Here is a 17,714-nt window from a genome sequence, read left to right on the forward strand (position 1 = left end):
TCTTGTTTTATATATTTCTGGTCATTTTATGTAGTAATCATTTTCATTTCTCTCCAAAATCTCTAATGTATTATTACGTAACTCCATATATTCTTGTTTTTCCTTTCGTCTTAATACATTGTCCCATTTTAAGTGATCTAATGATTTGTAATTTTTGTTTAAATATTATCCAACATTCTGTCCATTTGAAGTATAAATCGGTCATATATGTTCTTTCCATAATTGTAGTATATTTTCCTTACCTTTTTAATAACAATCAGTCTCATTAATCCTTTTAAGTCCCTTTCCAATTTTGATATATTCATTATTCTCTTCAGCTTCTATCCATATAACCGTATGATCTGAAAATCCTATCTGAACTGTCTCTTCTATCTTAAACTTTGGGGCCTGACTTGTCAGAACATGGGCTAAATTCTTGGCTAGGCTTGTAAGAGCCTTAGGGCCAATAGCGTAGTAACTCCTATGATCCTATAACAAATTATAGTCTGTTTGTGTTTTATTATTTCACCTTCTATATCTCTATGTGTTTAAACTCCTTAACCTTAAAATCTGATGTTGTCAATCTTCATTCATTCATGACAGTTGGGTCTCGGTTCTGTCCTTGGAACTGACTCGGCTGTTGTAACAAGCCCGTGCCAGCCAGAAACTCTCAAGCTAAGGCTACCCATAGTGCCTCTCCTCCCTTCTCTTCAGATCTTGTTTGCCATGTAGTTTCAAGACATGTCAGGCCGTGCTCTCAAGCCAAGTGCTTTATTTTTCTCAATATTTCTCAATATTTTTCTCTTTTATAGCTCTCCTCTTTAATATTTCCTAGTCACTTTATTTCTTATTACTAAATTAGTGTGTGAGTGCTGCTTTTTTTTACCTATTTGGTATTTCATTTTACTGTAGTTTTTATAGGCCCCTCCCTTCCCTCTTGTCTCAGGTAACTCTTAAATACCATTATTGGTATTCTTTCCCCTTCTTCTTTCTTTACCGTTCTGGGTATTTCTCTTGCTACCATTGGTAGTACGTTCCAAAAAAAAATCTTTAATTTGCTCTGTTATTTCTCTGTTGTGCACGTGTGTGCGATTGCGTGAACGGCTGTTAATTATTTTAGTGATTTTCCTTAAAAATGGCTGAGAAAAAAGTTACAACTGGATTCAAGCAGGGTGAAAAATCTTTCCTGCCTTTATTGCTTAGGGGGTGCTCCACTTAGAAATCCAGCCTCCGTGCGAGCTGTGTAAGGGTTTTAGTGCCTGGACCCTTGCAGAGTGTTGAAACAAGTTGATCCTAAAGGGGTTGTTAGAAACCCCCTTTTCAGAAGCTTTGTCTGAGGTGGAGGTGTCAAAACCTCGTAGAAGAGGAGCCACTCAGTTCCAGCGTCTTCTCATTCTCCGGAACCAAAATCGTCCAAAGGCCAGGTTTCCCCGAAACCAAGTCAAAACAATTGAAATCGGCACCAACAACCATCTCGGCACCGGAGTCTGCGACCCCTTCCACAGTGCGTCTATTGTCATGGAACCAACTAAAGTTACCACTGTACCTCAGACCCTTTCTGCACCAATAATAGTTTCCCCTATAAAACTGGTCACTCCCCCCAACACAAGCTTTTGATCATCCTACAATGGTGCCGAAGGTCGAATCCCTAGCTAGGACCTGATATTACCTGTCCATTGACCCCTTTGTTGGTCAGCAGCTCAGTCCCTTTATTAATCATCCAGAATCTCCCTCAGGGATGTCCATTTGTTCCACTAGGAGCCTTTCGAAGCTTGATATAGTTAGATTGGTGGATCAACTCTTGGTGGCCAGAGGTATTCCCACCCCATTTAGGGACCTCCCTTCCACTTGGAGCCAATGTTTTTTGTCCACAAACTCTCAACTTATCTTCCTCCTTCAACCTCCCTGCTGGATTTGAAGCCCTCAGTGCCGACGCCTCTCCCAGTGCCAACTTCTTCGGTACCGATAGTGGATCTCACCATGGTCCCGGAACCCACTCACTTGACCTCAGCTCAGTCAGAGCTAACCCAACATCGAGAACATGACTTGGCTGCCAGCTCCAGAATCCCTAGTACGGCACAGATTTTTTCCATGGCGCCGTCTAAGGTTCTGGTTGCTTTGACAGTTCAAAGTCCTCTCGCAGCTTCTTCTCTGGAGGCGGGCTCATTGGAGCGGGGTGTGATCCTGGTTCCAAGGTTGTCTTTCTCAGTTCTTGGCTCCCAGCCCTCTTCAGGCGGCCCTGCCTTTCAGATTATGGAGAGGGTGTTCACCTCAGCAAGCTCACAGTTGGCACCCTCGATGTCAGAATGTCATATCTATGTGTCTTCTGGCTCACAGCTGTCACAGTCTACTACATTGGGGTACCACTTAGCCTGGCATTCAATAACATCAGATTGCTGGGTACAGGCAATAATTACCAGAGGTTACCATATACCACTCAATCTTTATCCAGGGCCGCAAAGGCGAATCCCCGAAGTTCCACCCAGTCAGAGGAACACAGCAGCTCAAGAAATTCAAAAGTTGCTCGAAAAGAGAGTCATCCAAACAGTCCCACCAGAACAAGTAAGATCCAGATTTTACTCAAGATTTTTTTTAGTGCCAAAAAAGACAGGGGACTGGAGGCGAAATCTAGACCTCAGTATCTTAAACAAGTTTGTCAGACAGACAAAAGTCTGGATGGTCAATGTTCAGTCTATCCTTACTTTTCTGGAGAAAGACAATTGGATGTGCTCTATAGATCTTCAGGATGTGTATTACCATATAAAAATGGACAAGCGCTCCAGCAGATATCTCCGCTTCTGGCTGGGAACCAGTCATTACCAATTTCGTGCACTGCCCTTTGGTCTCACCACAGCCCCCAGGGTGTTCATCAAATGTATGGCAGTGGTAGCAGCTCATCTGAGACTGCAAAGATTCTGGGTGTTTCCATATTTAGATGACTGGCTCCTTACCGCCCCCACCAGGCAACTACTGCTTCACATCTTATACTGCACTCTAGAACTGGCAGAGTTCTTAGGCATTTCAGTAAACAAAGAGAAGTCAAAACTGGCACTCACTCAAAAGTTTACAATTCATCAGAGCGACATTTGACATGAGATCCTATGTGGTTGCTCTACCTCTTCGATTACAAAGGTTAAGGTCACAGCTCCAAGTGATACTGTCTCAAGATATAGCCCCAGCTCGCTTAGTCTTACAACTACTAGGGTCAGTGGCAGCAGCAATCACCCTAGTTCCTCTGGAGAGATTCCAGATGAGGCTGCTTCTTCAAATCCCATCCCCCTACCCCCTGCAAAAACTCTAGATGGTTCAGAACTAGTTCTGGTTCTGCAGTAGGGCAGTTGCTCAGACAAAGCTTCCGCTTTTTATTTCTACGGGCAAACTCCATCTGAAGGGAATGGAAGAGAGGCATGACTTTCTGGCTGACACGAGCTTGTTACAGTGTCCAAGTTAGTTCCGAGGACGGAACAGAGACCCAGCTGTCATGAATGAATGACGATCGACAGCACAGATGGAACGTTATGGTAAAAACATAACTTCTTTTTTCCACATCTCAAAATTTATTTCATAACTTTTTATCAGTTCTGTCAGTCCTTTTTATTTTTCTCAAATTGCTATTAAATTCACCTGCAATTTTAATATCCCTATTACCTGTAATATAATCAAACATTTATAAATACTCTTTTTTTTTTTTTTTCTTTGTCACATACATAAATTGATATAATCCTATAAAATTTCCTCTCCCATCTAAAATCTACTACAGTTAATCTTCCCAATCTAACTAAGGTTACTTTTAATATAGAAATACATGTATTATATAATATTGCAACATCTGAACATGTTGCTTCTCCTAAATTCCAAATTATACCCCCCTTTCATAATTCTCTGTGTGTAATCTATCTTCTTTTGTTAATCCCCTAACATTTTTCTAAAATAATATCTACTTCACAATTAATATACCATTCCAAAATACCAATTCTCCTAACCAAACTTTTGATGCTATTTACATTAACTGATAATATTCTAAGATTATTCACTTCTTTTCTCTTTAATCTAAGTAAAAACTGTTTTATTACTCTGTCCATTTCCCTTTTTTCACTTTATCTTTCTTTTTCTGTCCTTCATTCTCTTCCATAAAGAATTATTTTCTTTAATTACTTTCCAATCAATTTCATCATCACTCATATCCAATTCCAATTCAGCTTCACCCTGTTTTATTAGATTGACTTCTATATCTTGCATTTCCTCAGAAATTGTCAAAACATTTTTTTTATGTTTGTCATGCAACTTTAATTCCCTGCTTTCTTCTTCATTTTCTTTTCTGTTTTTTGTTCCTTATCACCCTCGTCCCTTAACTTTTCTAATTTTTTACATTTATTACTGCTACATTTTCTGGCATCATGACCAAAACCCATACACACTAACCTTTTTTTATCACAGTTATGCACAAAAAATTACCTCCCTTTCCACAAAAGAATCATGTTCTTGGCTGTCCCCAGTATTGACCATCCGCTCTATTTCCCTGCACATTTTCATACTTGTAATATGAACAGTTTTGTCATTTTCTATTTTTATATACAGTTCCAAGCCCCAGTTCATAAACCCCTATTATCAAATGTTTTCACAATGCTTTTCACTTCAGAACAAAAATATTTCAGCAAATAATCTTTTACAGTCTCTTTATCAGTCTCTGTATGAAATTGTATATTGACTTTCTTTTGAGTCTTTCGAAAAAAGGCCTGAATGACATATTATTCCAAGGAAAAATTACTTTTTTTTGTTAAACTCTTCCCAGGAAAGTCTCTAGTCCCACAGCCATTTCAAAAAACAAGTCACAACATGTCTCATTCTTAGTTATAATAAATGCTTTTCCTTATTGAGCTTTTGTACCCAAAGGTACATTGACTGTATCCCAGATTTCATAACTGTCCAATGTTTTTCTTCTTTGTCCTGCATATGTTCTGTATACTTCTGTTTGTCTGAAATCTCAATTTTCTTTCTTTCCTTTTCCTTGTTTTTTTGCACTTTCTCTTACAACGTACACAAACAAAATGCTTTCCATACTGCTTTCTTTTCTAATCCACTCCTTCACTTCTCCCCACAGCATATCATTCCCACTCTCTGGTTCCTTCTTGTTGATTAATTCTTCCAATACATCATTCCACAATTCCTTCTGATTACCACTCCTCCAGTCCCAATTTTAGCCTGGAACAACTCCTCGGAGTCAAGAAATTCATCCTGTACATGCTTTGCCTTTTCTTTCCGTAAAGTCTCTGAAATGCTCTCCTCCATCTTTGTGTCGCTCTCTCAACCACCACTGAGCCAGAAACTGAGGGGCATGCAGATCCATGCCTGTTGGCCATATGGTCTGCAAGCATTGTAACAAATAGGGGGAAGTTCCCTAGTGCTGTGGTCAGTTTTCTCCTAGTAGTACAAATACTACCTCAGGTCTCTCCTAAAAGGAAGCCACTAGCCTATTGGGACTAACCTTGTCAACAAAGGACACAAATATTGGACGAACCCTGCACATTCATTGAGTTGCTGTCTGAATTTAGAACTAAGTATTCAGATACTCAGTTTGGTACAGAGGTATTCTTCCAGTACTGGTACCACTTAGAAGTACATCTCATCTGCGAATGGGAAAATGCAGTTCTGCCATTGTTTTACTCCCTTCAGCAGAACTGCAGAGAGAAACTTTGAATACATTTGCTGTAAAGTGAATAGCCTGATAACTTATGCATGTCTTCTCTTCCCATCAATTTCACTTTTTCTGGCAAACTTCAGGTTGAATCTAATAGGCTCATTGCATTCTGGTGACCTAGGAGAGCTTGCTTCTTAAGTAGCTTAGTCCCTAGGAGTAGGCAAACCCTTTCACTTCTGTTTCTTCTTGTTCCCTTCCTTCACCATGGAATGCGCTAGTCATCACTTAAGGGCTTGGCCTTCTATACCATTTTCTGTAAACTAAGTACTGTGAGGAAGCTTATATATTTTATTGGTGACTTGGAAGCCTTGCATTTGTTACTTGTTCGGGCTTGAGAGGGTGGCCTGGAGTCTACTGCTGCCACAGCATTCTGACACTGTTTGTTGTATGTCAAGCAGGTATTTCGTATTGGTTGTAGTTAATGTGTGGTAGGGGCTATGACGGATAAAAGCCCAGAATATTTTGTGACACTTTCCTGTTACCAAACAAATGAATAAAATGTACATGCAGCATTCTTTCATGGCTTAGAAAAGTAGTAAGCATTAGCCAAGCATAAGTTGGTGAAGAAATTACTTGGACTCATCCATTTGAGGCCGTCACTAAAAAATCTGCTTGAGACATAAATTTCATTTTTGAACAACTTTTGCTTCCAGCATTAGATCTTGTCTCTTTGAAAGTCCAGTTTCTGGTATCTAATCCTTCTATTAGGATTGCACAACTCTTAAATACTGGAGCATAAAGAGGTGTATTTAATGTGCCACAGGGATTAGGTCTCCCTAAAGACAAGTCACTATTTTTTCTCATGGATGTAATCTAAGAGTTCTGTTTAAATCAGTCCATTTACCAAAGGTTTTAAGCAGAGATGAACAACTATTCTTTGTGCTTTCCTTTACTGGCATCTCACGTTCTACATCACAAACGTGAAGGATCTCCTCAAAACACCATTTTTTTGTCTTTATAAGGCTTCATAGTCTTTGTATATAGCTAAAGTACATTTAACTTGACTTTTGTTGCCACTTGTGCTTGTTTTAGAGATGTGTCTGCAGCAGGTATTTGTCTTGTAACCAGCTCGTGCTAGTTTGTATTTTACTAAGGCATTATTACCTGGATCTGCATCATTGGAGTCTCACCTCCTTTGGCAGATCAGTCCTACCATGCATCCTGGTCTAAGCAGCTTCTTGCATTAGTTTGTTCTCCTCCTCATTGCAAACATAATCAACCAATTACATTTTGGAATGTTATGCACACGAGATCAGACAGGAGTCCCCATAGACTATGATGTTTGTAGATGACATTGTGATCTGTACTGAGAGTAGGGAACAGGTGGAGGAGACTCTGGAGAGATGGAGATATGCTCTAGTGAGAAGAGGAATAAAGGTCAGCAGAGCTAAGACAGAATATATGTGTGAATGAGAGGGAGGATAGAGGAATGGTGATAATGCAGGGAGCAGAGGTGGCGAAGGTGGATGAGTTTAAATACTTGGGATCAACAGGTCAGAGTAATGGTGAGTGTGGAAGAGAGGTGAAGAAAAGAGTACAGACAGGATGGAGTGGGTGGAGAACAGTGTCAGGAGTGATTTGTGACAGACTAGTACCAGTAAGAGTGAAAGGGAAGGTCTACAAGAGGGTAGTGAGACCAGCTGTGTTATATGGGTTGGAAACAGTGGCACTGACAAAAAGGCAGGAGTTAGAGCTGGATGTGGCAGAGTTAAAGATGTTAAGATTTGCACTGGGTGTGATGAGGGTGGACAGGATTAGGAATAAGTATATTAGAGGGTCAGCCTAGGTTGGAAGGTTTGGAGACAAAGCCAAAGAGGCAAGATTACATTGGTTTGGACATGTGCTGAGGAGGGATCCTGAGTATATTGGGGAAAAAGATGCTAAGGATGAAGCTACCAGGTAACAGGAAAAGAGGAAGGCCTAAGATAAGGTTTATGGATGTGGTGAGAGAGGACATGCAGGTGGTTGGTGTGACAGAGCAAGATGCAGAGGACAGGAAGAAATGGAAACAGATGATCCGCTGTGGTGACTCCTAACGGGAACAGCCGAAAGAAGATGATGATGCACATATTTAGAGAGTAGAAACTTTACCAAGACCCAGTATATCATGGATTAAATATTCCACTTGATTGTTTTTATTTTAATGTCATGACCTTCTCTTGATTTAGCTGAAGAGAGCACTGGTGCTTTTGGCGATGTAGACATCTTTTAATCAAGGCACAGAAGATGCTGGCATAGGCTAAGGTACTGGTGGATCCCATATATGTGGATTTGAAAGTGTATTAGTAGATTGTAGAGCCAGAGCACAGATCATTTCAAAGACAGCATTCACTTAAAAAAATCCTTCTCAAAACTCTGTGTTCTGTTGTTTACAAACATAGAGCATAACATTTCCTTTTGTTAAAACAGTCAACTTTATTTCAACAGACAATAATGTAACTAGTGGCTTAGCAGAGATCCGTTCACAAACATACTAAATTTCAAAATGCAATTGTGTATTAGGGAAAGCAAAGAACAAGCTGAAATAACAGTAAGAAACTTTTATTTGTACTCTTCAATCTGTGAAATTTGTCTTAAAGCTACTTTTATATAAGCAGCACTAGAAATTTAAGTAAAGCCTGGAGATTGCATTTCAAGAAATGTATATAGAATAAGTAATTAAATACATAAACAAACATCTAAAATGACCACAAAAACAAGGCAAAGCTTCCTTCACAATGCAAGGCACAGACACCAATTTGAGGTTAGAGCTTTTGTTCCCTTTATTGACCAAAATAGAACTTCATCAGGACTCTGAATATACTAATTTCATGGTTGCTTAATCTGAAGGATAAGGTAATAACGTCTTTACACTCCCAAGATTGACTGATGTCTGCAATAATATATTTACTATGAGCAATCAAAACAGTATCCAGAGACCTTTTCTAAATGATACAATAAAGTACTGTGGATGAATCTCCAGGCCGCTTGCTGAATTTCATTAAAAAAAGAAAGTTTAGCCAAGAGAAATGGTAAATGAAATTACAAGGAATTTTTTAGCACATGAAGGATTAGCTCAGGATTCTTTTGTTTCTTCTTCTCCTGTATTTCCTTCAGATAGTCATAATTCTACTTCTAAAACTAAGAGTACAGTTAAAGAAAAATCTTCTTAGTAAAAAACACCAGGAGTCATCCTTCCATTAAAAAAGTAAAAAATAACTGTTAGTGATGTACATAGGATTATGCACATTGTTCATCACTCAATACAAGATGTATTTGAGGGTTCTCTTATTTCTAAAGAAATGTTTGGCTGTTTGCATGTCATCAATCCCCTTATTCCCATTATACAAGGGCTTCCGAAAATTCATAAAAACCCATCCAAACCACCCATGAGACCCATTGTGGCTGGTGGTGGCTGGGTTACGGAACCCCTTTCAGTTTGTGGAAAAACATCTCAGACCAGTCATCGATTTGAATAAGGTTGTTTTGAAAGATTCTAAACAGTTTCTAATAGATCTTTATGAATGTGTTAAGGACGTTTTCGATTTAAGTAATACAATTTTTGTCACTCTTGACATACAATCTTTATTCACAGTTATACCTAATGACCTTGGTATACAATTTGTTCATGAATACTTGACTCAACATAGCACTTTTTCTCCTGTTCAGGTTGATTTGATAACTTATTTTTAGAGCAAGTGTTAGAGAAAAACGTATTTACATTTAATGATGAATTATATATACAACGACATGGCATCACCATGGGTACTCCATGCGTGAACAGTTATGCAAATATGTTTCTGGCACATTGGGAAGGGACAACACTCAGCAACCTTTGTGAATTTAAGACACGTTTCATTTTATCGTCGTTTTGTAGACAACCTTTTTATGTTATGGGAAGGCAGCCCAGGTGAACTCATGAGTTTTCATAATATACTCAATAATATGCTAGAGTGCTTGAAATTTACAGTAAATTGGTCTTATGACAGAATAGAATATTTAGATCTATACATAGAAAAACTAGGGAATGGGCTAATTAATACTGGCGTGTTTCATAAGTCATGTTACAGGAGCACCTATCTGTTGAGATCTAGCATGCATCCAGGATATGTTTTTAAGAATCTTATAAGAAGTCAAGGAGTCAGAATGTCTAGACTGAATGCTATGGATGAATGTTTTTTTGAAGAGATTTCTGAACTAAAAGATAGACTTTCATCTAGAGGTTATTCTGCGAATGAGATATCACAGCACTTAGCAGATATTCAGTCTCTACGTGATGGTAGAGCTGCCCCCTACTTTGGAACACATAAAGAAGTATCTAGAGACCTTGATGTCAATAACTCCTGTTTCTTGAAAGTTCCGTTATATTATACAATGGACAATAAAGAACTCACATGAATTTTTAGTAAATATTGGTCCGTTCTGGGCGTGAATGAAGAAATCAGCAGGATAGTGGGTGATTATCCTAGATTTACATTTAGAAATAGGAAGAATCTGAAGAGATTATTATGCCACAAACTAGGCCACAAGCAAAAAGTGGTAGGTTTAACTAGACCATGTGGCGCTTGCAATTTTTGTAAGTATATTGACAGCTCTGATAAGTTCCATCATCCAGACCTTGGTAAAGACTTTGTCTTTCAAATAGAGGCTAACTGTAAAACATCCAATCTTGTATACCTTGCGGAATGTCAATTTTGCCACTCCTTTTATGTTGGTAAAACAAATAGGTGTCTCAGTGACAGGATTAGGGAGCATATCTACCATATAAGGAAATGCTCAGAACACAATGCTCTAGCCAAGCATGTAGCTTGTCTTGGTGATGACCACCATTTTCTGTTCAGAGTAATTGAAATTATTCCTGCCAGCATTAGAGAAGGAGATATTAGGAATCGCACAGAATTTAAAGAAAACAATTTGATTATTATTCTCAGAGCCGATAGAGGCCATGGCCTGAAAGAAAGAGCTACTATAAAACCATTACTTAAAAATCGCAGACCTCCAAAGTAATACAACTGGGGGATTTCTTGCCATTTCTCAGCATGCTTTTGTAACAGAGTACGTTTCCCATAAATAGATTTACACACATTCCCATATATATATATATATATATATATATATATATATATATATGTATATGTATATATATATATGTGTGTGTGTGTGTGTGTGTGTGTGTGTGTGTGTGTCTTGTATATGTTTTTGAACATCTGTCTCAATATTTTCTGTTATATATTATCTCAATATCAGGTTGTTTATTTTGTACTCTGACCTCTTTAAATGCCTTGTTTCCTTAATTGATGTATTTTTGTGATTGGCTACAATGTTTATATAAGATCGACCTTCACTTTTAATGGTTGTCAGCCTGAAGAAGCTCCTTAGCGGAAGCGCTTACTGTGTTATTTTAATAAATATTTTTATGAGTTTTAGTCATCTGGTGATACTTGGCTGCTTCGTTGCTATTGTTTAAATATATATAAATGTCTACTGTTGTGCAAAATCTTGTTTGTGATCAGTATCCATTCAAATAGTTTTAAGTGATTTAGTTTTAGTCAAATGGAGGTCAGTCATTCAATTTTCGGTCTAATATCATGATTCTGTCATTTGGGCTATCTGTTCAGGCTGGCCCTGGCATTATTGAAGCTTGCTTTGTCCCTTCATTTGGTGATGAATGTAGCTGGGGTACAAAATGTTTTGGAAGTTAGTAAGTTGAGCAGTTATTCTGGCTTATGAATGGGCATTGAATCCGGAGGAGTTTGTTCTTTTGATGTAGATCTTTATTGTCGTAAGAAAAGGAACCTGTTTATCGTCCTAATGCAATGCCAGCTTGTAAAATTTTGGATGAGAGAGCAAGATCCTACTTTGAAACATCAAACATGAAATTTGCCGCATGTATTCTGTCCCATTCTTTTTATCCAAAGTGTTCTATTAAAGGCAAGAAGATAAAAACTCAGGCCTGCTGGTCAGTTGCTGCTTAAGACTAACATTGCTCTGTCTTCTGTTAGGGAGCACAGCCTAGTCCCTATACTCGCCTATCAGGGAAAATCTGCTTCTGCACAGCAAGGTGAGGATCCTTTCTTTACCCTTCCCTTTAGAGTCTTCATTTGCTAGATTGGCAGAATACGTTAGCCAGGAGACCAAAAAGCTTGTCACCAGAAAATCCTGTTTGCCAAAATATAAGATAGTTTCTGTCTTTTGACAGCAATAAAGTCTCATTTCCTGGAAGTGAATCTACCTTCTGTAGTTAGCTGTCCTGCCCACTGATTGATTTCACATAATTCTTTTTTGTCCACTTAGTGTCATTATTCCACTTGGTCACCTTGCCATCCTTGGAAGGTATTCTTGGCATTGAGACCAATAGTTAGTTATAACCTTCCTTTAAAGGTGTCTTGCATCTGAGACCTTCTGGAAGGTTACCTTTCCTTAGAGAGACTTGGACATTGTGTCAGAAGAGTTGATTGGATTGAATCTGTTGGGCGTTGTCACTGACAATTTGAATAAAGCCAGTTCATTTGGAACTGATTAATCAAAAAGAACTTCATCAGTACATCTTGGTAGGAGACAAACTCTCTTCCTAGTCCTGTACAGGGGAGACCCCCCTTTGCACCCCATTCCCTTTAATATAACCAATGATGTAGTTATCAAATTTCATGGTAAGGTATGTTTTTTGTATCATTGAAACTATGTAGAGTCAGCTAAACCAGATAAATAGACATACTGATTTCAGCCGTGTGATTCAGCACTAATAAGGCCGCCTTTTCAGTCAATTTATTTTGTTTCTTTGACATTTCTTACTCAGAAGACAGATTTTCTGCTCTTGCTGGCCGTTTATTCAGGCAAAAATGTAAGATCTGGTGTGTTGCCTCCTTATATAGTTTTCGCTGTAGTAAGAGTGTAATTGTCTACCATTCTGTCACTTATGCTAAATCGATGTACAGTTACTCTAAAGCTAAGACTACAGGAGAGATTCTCTTCAGAAATCCATCAAGGGCTTCTTCTATGGTTTCAAAGCATAGTTTAGTATTATGCCTATGTGCAAGGACTGTAGAGACTGAAATTAAGAAAGTGCTGTAGTACATTTGCTGGAGATGACTGTTAGATTGTTTTTTTATTCTTTTTTTTTCTCTGCTATATACTTTTCCTCCCTTCATTTTGGTTAAAGCTGTTACACTACAATTATATCATCTCCTTGTTTTATAGCTTAGCATTTGTACAATTTACTTGATATGCTTAAGTTTTGTGTCTTGGTGTATTTTATTAATGGCTGAATTAGAGTGTGACTAAAGAAATAAGAGATGACCACAACCCGGTCTGGCTCTTGAATGTATTGAGGAACATGAGACAAAAGGAGGCTTGTAGCAGCAATGTGTTTTTGGTGGCTGTTCATAACATCTGTTCCTATGATTTTTGCACATTCCATCCATAGAGGTCCACATTATGTTAGTTAAGGACAGTGTCTGACAGAGGCATACAATTTGTATGCTACCGATAGGGTTGCTTATGGTAGACGTTGACTTGTATTTACATGCTGCATGTGTGACAAAGTTATGGAGGCTGGTTGCAGATTTTGAACACATATGATGCTGATGTGAGGGTTATGGGGCCTATTTTCTAAAAGCTCTCAAGTTTGGACTATGTCTAGCAGTTTAGATGTTAGACAGATGTCCCAAGCATGCAGTTGCTACCTGAGGCAGTCAGTTAAATTGTATTTATTTATTTACTTGTTTGTTTCATTTGTTGACTGAGGTAGTTCATTGACTGCGGAGGCTCACCATGAAAACCTTGAATAACATTATGCAGTTTGTACTGTAGTGTTAAACATATAGTTGATAGAAATTAACAGTTTGCAGAGAGTACAGCAAATTATAGCATATAAGTAGCACAATACATTTTCATCATATACTTATGAAGAAGGTTTGCTTTAAAAATAAGGATGGTAACAAAACAAGTTAAAATTCAAAAATTGTGCATTTATGTTATAAATGTAAGCTCTGTGCTTGATGAATTCTGGTAAAGAGAGAGTTATGGTCATTAGAGTTTGGTTTTGTTGGCAAAGTTTCATGATAATGCAACAGATGATGGAAGTTGTAGATATGAATAGTGACCTGGGTTTTAGTTAGGAGTGAAGGTAGATAAACCTAAGTAAAGGTTGGCAATGAAGTGGTATTTACTACTGCAGAAATATCTGAAGCTAGATGCCAAGCTCTTGGCACAACTTGTACCCCACATGGAAAGATGGTAATGACAGGAGTGAAGTCAAACATCTGCTGTTGCAGTGAGTTTACTGCACAACTGTAGTTTCTATTTAATAAAACATGATCATCTTGTGGAATGATGATGTTGAGAAAGTAAGCTGTTTTTAAATATTAGTATTCACGTTTTGTCAGCCACTGGCAGGAATTATTTTCAGTGACATAAAAATTATTTGTAAGGAGTTATGTTCCATTTGACTTTCTGATTTATATTTTTAAAGAGAGCAGTGTTGAAACCCTTGAGATGCACAGCTACTTTCTCAGCTCTACACCAATCTTGTGGATGACCATTTGATCTTAGCCATGTTTCAGTTGAACTGCCACTTTGCATTTGAGTTAGGTGTATCAGGGGTTTTGACATGGTGCTGATGAAAACACAGGCCTATACACTAAAAAAAGAATGCATGGAGAGAAAACTGTCAAATACTAGGGGAAAAATAAATACAAGTAGTAGAAATAGTTTACTTAGGTGCAGGAGCAAAACTGCTGGAATAAATGGCAGACCTTTTCAATAAAATAAGCAAAAACGAGCAAGAAGCCTAAACACACTTTTGTGAGCAGACTGAAATCTTAGCAGCAAAAGAGTGGAGAGAGAGGAACTGATCATCATGATTGAAGTGGGGATGGGCATGGTACTGAGCAGTTCCTAAGTGTTCCTAATGCCTGTGGCCAGTTATAAAAGAAGGACCCACTTCTTACATAACTAATATTATAGTAAGTGCATATCTTTCATTTTGTCATTATTAATTTTGTGGTTTATAGTTCTTGAGGAGACCAAAAGAGGGGGAAAGATGTGACAGTGTTTCGTGAATAATGACATGTTGATATCAAACAAAGTAATTTGGACTTCAGGATTACTATGTTGAATATGTTTAAGCAGAGTTAAGGAACAGAAAGGAGGGGATTGAAGTATACTCTTGTCTAGTGTCTCTAGTATGAGAGATGGTAGTCTGTATCACTTTATTGAAGACCCAGTTTAGCGAACCACTATTTGTTGAACCCAGGTAATTGAAAGCTAAATTCAGCAGAGAATCTCTTCAGTGAATTTTTACCCTGGGAAAGAAAGCAGTTGTCCATCATCGGGAATTTGCCCTTTTCCCCACTGTAGTGCAATCTTGGAAATTGCTATATTTAGTTAGGGGGGGTGGGGGTCAAAGTCCCCCACTTTGCTGAGTTTTAAATTTTGTATTTTTTGTTACGGTTGGTAGGTAGCTGACTCGTTTCTTTCCCAGGGGAAAAAAATCACTGATGTGATCCTTCCCTGAATTTAGCTTTTGATTAACTGGGTTCGACAAATAGTGGTTCGTTGAATTGGGTCTTCGATAAAGGGATATAGACCTTGGGAGATGGCTATTGCTATCGTTGTCTTGGGCTTGGGAGGCTTGATAAAAATTTCTTACTGTATGAAATGATATTAAATGTAGTTTATCAAGCACTTCAAACAGAAAAGACCACTGAACTCATTCGGATGCTTTTTCTTCATCCAGACTCAGGAGAAGTCATGGGGAGTGCCAATGAATGGCCCTCTGAAGTATCAAAAGTGATTTGTTTATGTTGCTCCTGGAAAGCTGACCCTGTTTATTTCAGAGGACAAAAGGAAGAAATGTGAGTAGTCAAGCAGCTGTCATTCCGCTGAAATGAGTTAGTAGGAAGCAGGATAAGTGGTTCCTCAGCTGGTTTAGATAGAATGATCTGACGTACTCAGATGTTCTCAAGCAGAGTACTGACGGCAGTGACTTTTCAAAATTTTTTGGAAATAATATCATGTTGTGGGTTGTTACTTTTATAAAATGATGCTAAGTAGAATTTGTAGTAGTATACTGAGACAAAGAAACTAGGGCGGCCGCGGTGGTGCAGCGGTTAGCGTTGCCGCCTCACAGCAAGAGGTTCTCCGGTTCGATCCTTGGCTGGGGTGCCTTCTGTGCGGAGTTTGCATGTCCTCCCTGTGGTCGCGTGGGTTTCCTCCCACATCCCAAAGACATGCTGTAGGTGGATTGGACACTCTAAATTGGCCCTAGGTGTGAGTGTGTGTGTGTGTGCCTTCTGTGGAAGAGTGGGTGCCGGGCTGGCAACTTGACACCGTAAAACCCCACTGCCAATCATGAGTGGACAGGTGATCTGCTGTGGTGACCCCTAACCAGGAAAAGCCGAAAGAAGAAGAAGATACTGAGACAGAGAAACTATAAACCACTGATTGTTTTCGTGCTGTTTTATAAATAGAAATAATACATTGGTTAATTACAGTATAGCTCATTGTCCCTATAGCTCAGTGCTTTCTTCTCATGGAAGAGACTAGAACATTGTGACTGTCCCTCCCAGCCAGCAATAAGATCCATTATGGGTACACATTTGATACCAAAAAGGCATTAGGGCTGGCATCATTACACACAGCAAGATTTAGCCACTGTTTTTTTTTTTTTTCCTGCTGCTTTGTATTAGGTTTGACATCATTGCACACAGCAAGATTTATTCACTGTTTTATTTTTCTGGCTGCTTTGTATTAGCTAGTTAGATTTTTCTACTGACACACACACTCCTTGATTGCTATTCCTGAAAGACGTAACACTTATTTGTGGCATTCTTCATGCAGTAAGTGCAAGCTTTCCTTCACAGGTAAGATCAGCATTCCTTAATCTATACAAACCTTTTACACAGCTGATATTTGACAGCACTGAACTAAGAGGTGTTCATTGCTTAAATGAATCTTCAGTATAATACATAATTTGATAGCCAAGTTAAAAAAAGAAGAAAAAAAAACTCTCCTGTGCATTATTTTGCAGAATTGGGAAAACAGGAGGATGGTCATCTAAGGGATGTGAACTTGTTTCTCGGAATCAAAGCCACATCAGTTGCCAGTGTAATCACGTGACCAGTTTTGCTGTACTTATGGATATCTCTAAACGAGAGGTAAGCAGTGGGCCACTCATTTGAATTAATCCTGTAGGCACTGTTTTGCTCTACCACCTACCATTTTCACTATGTTTTTTCCCATCCATAAGTTGTAATTATTGCAAGAATAAAAATGTGGTTTAGCAAAACATTTGCAATATCATATTTATGTTAATTAGATAGGTTTCTTTAATATTCCCTTACTTGGGTGTAGATGTAGGCAGTACATAAAGCAATGCACAAAGTATTTCAAAATGGATAAGTTATAGAAATGTTGATTGACATGAGTTTGCTGCTTTGACGGATACTTAGTCAAATAAAATGTGAAGTTTGGATATAAGAGACAGATATGATTTTGTCTGCATGTTTTTAGATGAATTATTGAGGTGTTATAAATTTTTAGAAAATGGTAATTTTGCAATGGCAATATCATACTGGAGAACAGATGTTCCCCGAGAGGGTATTAATATACAGGAGAGTTCATAAGATACACTGCAGATGGTCTCCCTGGGATTAATGACAAACACCAATCTTTTTTTTTTCAAGTTTAATAAACTAAAAATAACTCAAATAAGTTCTCAAAAGCAAAAACACTTAAAATCTTAAGGCGCTAATGATACGCTTTCATCCATCAAGGAAACGGGACTTCATCAGAACAAAAAAAAGCATATGAAAGCTCAGAATGTAAGTACATAACATAAATACAAAATTAAGTTGAATGCCACCAGTAAGCCAGGCATAAGTGACCATGTTTTCATTGTCCCTGTTCTTATTTGATGGTGGCTAGGCTTTAACAACAAATAATATCATTTCTAATAATTTTTTATAAGAATGTGCCATCATTAATGTTTTTAATTTGTTTTTACACTGTGTTCATTATCAGTGTCTTGCACTAAAATTAAAGGGTTTTTTGGGAAATT

General features: G+C 38.2%; 1 protein-coding gene across 1 annotated transcript in view; it reads left to right on the forward strand.

Annotated features, from left to right (window-relative positions):
- Nucleotides 1-17,714, forward strand: part of CELSR1 (cadherin EGF LAG seven-pass G-type receptor 1) — a 2,549,932-nt gene that overhangs the window by 2,324,158 nt on the left and 208,060 nt on the right. Inside the window, exon 23 of the mRNA XM_044088384.1 lies at nucleotides 16,686-16,812. Within this exon, the coding sequence (XP_043944319.1) occupies nucleotides 16,686-16,812 (127 nt within the window). The remainder of the gene's footprint in view (nucleotides 1-16,685; nucleotides 16,813-17,714) is intronic.

Source organism: Protopterus annectens, chromosome 11.part0 (genome assembly GCF_019279795.1).
Source record: "Protopterus annectens isolate FY-2018-M chromosome 11.part0, PAN1.0, whole genome shotgun sequence".
In the NCBI taxonomy this organism is placed as follows: domain Eukaryota; kingdom Metazoa; phylum Chordata; order Ceratodontiformes; family Protopteridae; genus Protopterus; species Protopterus annectens.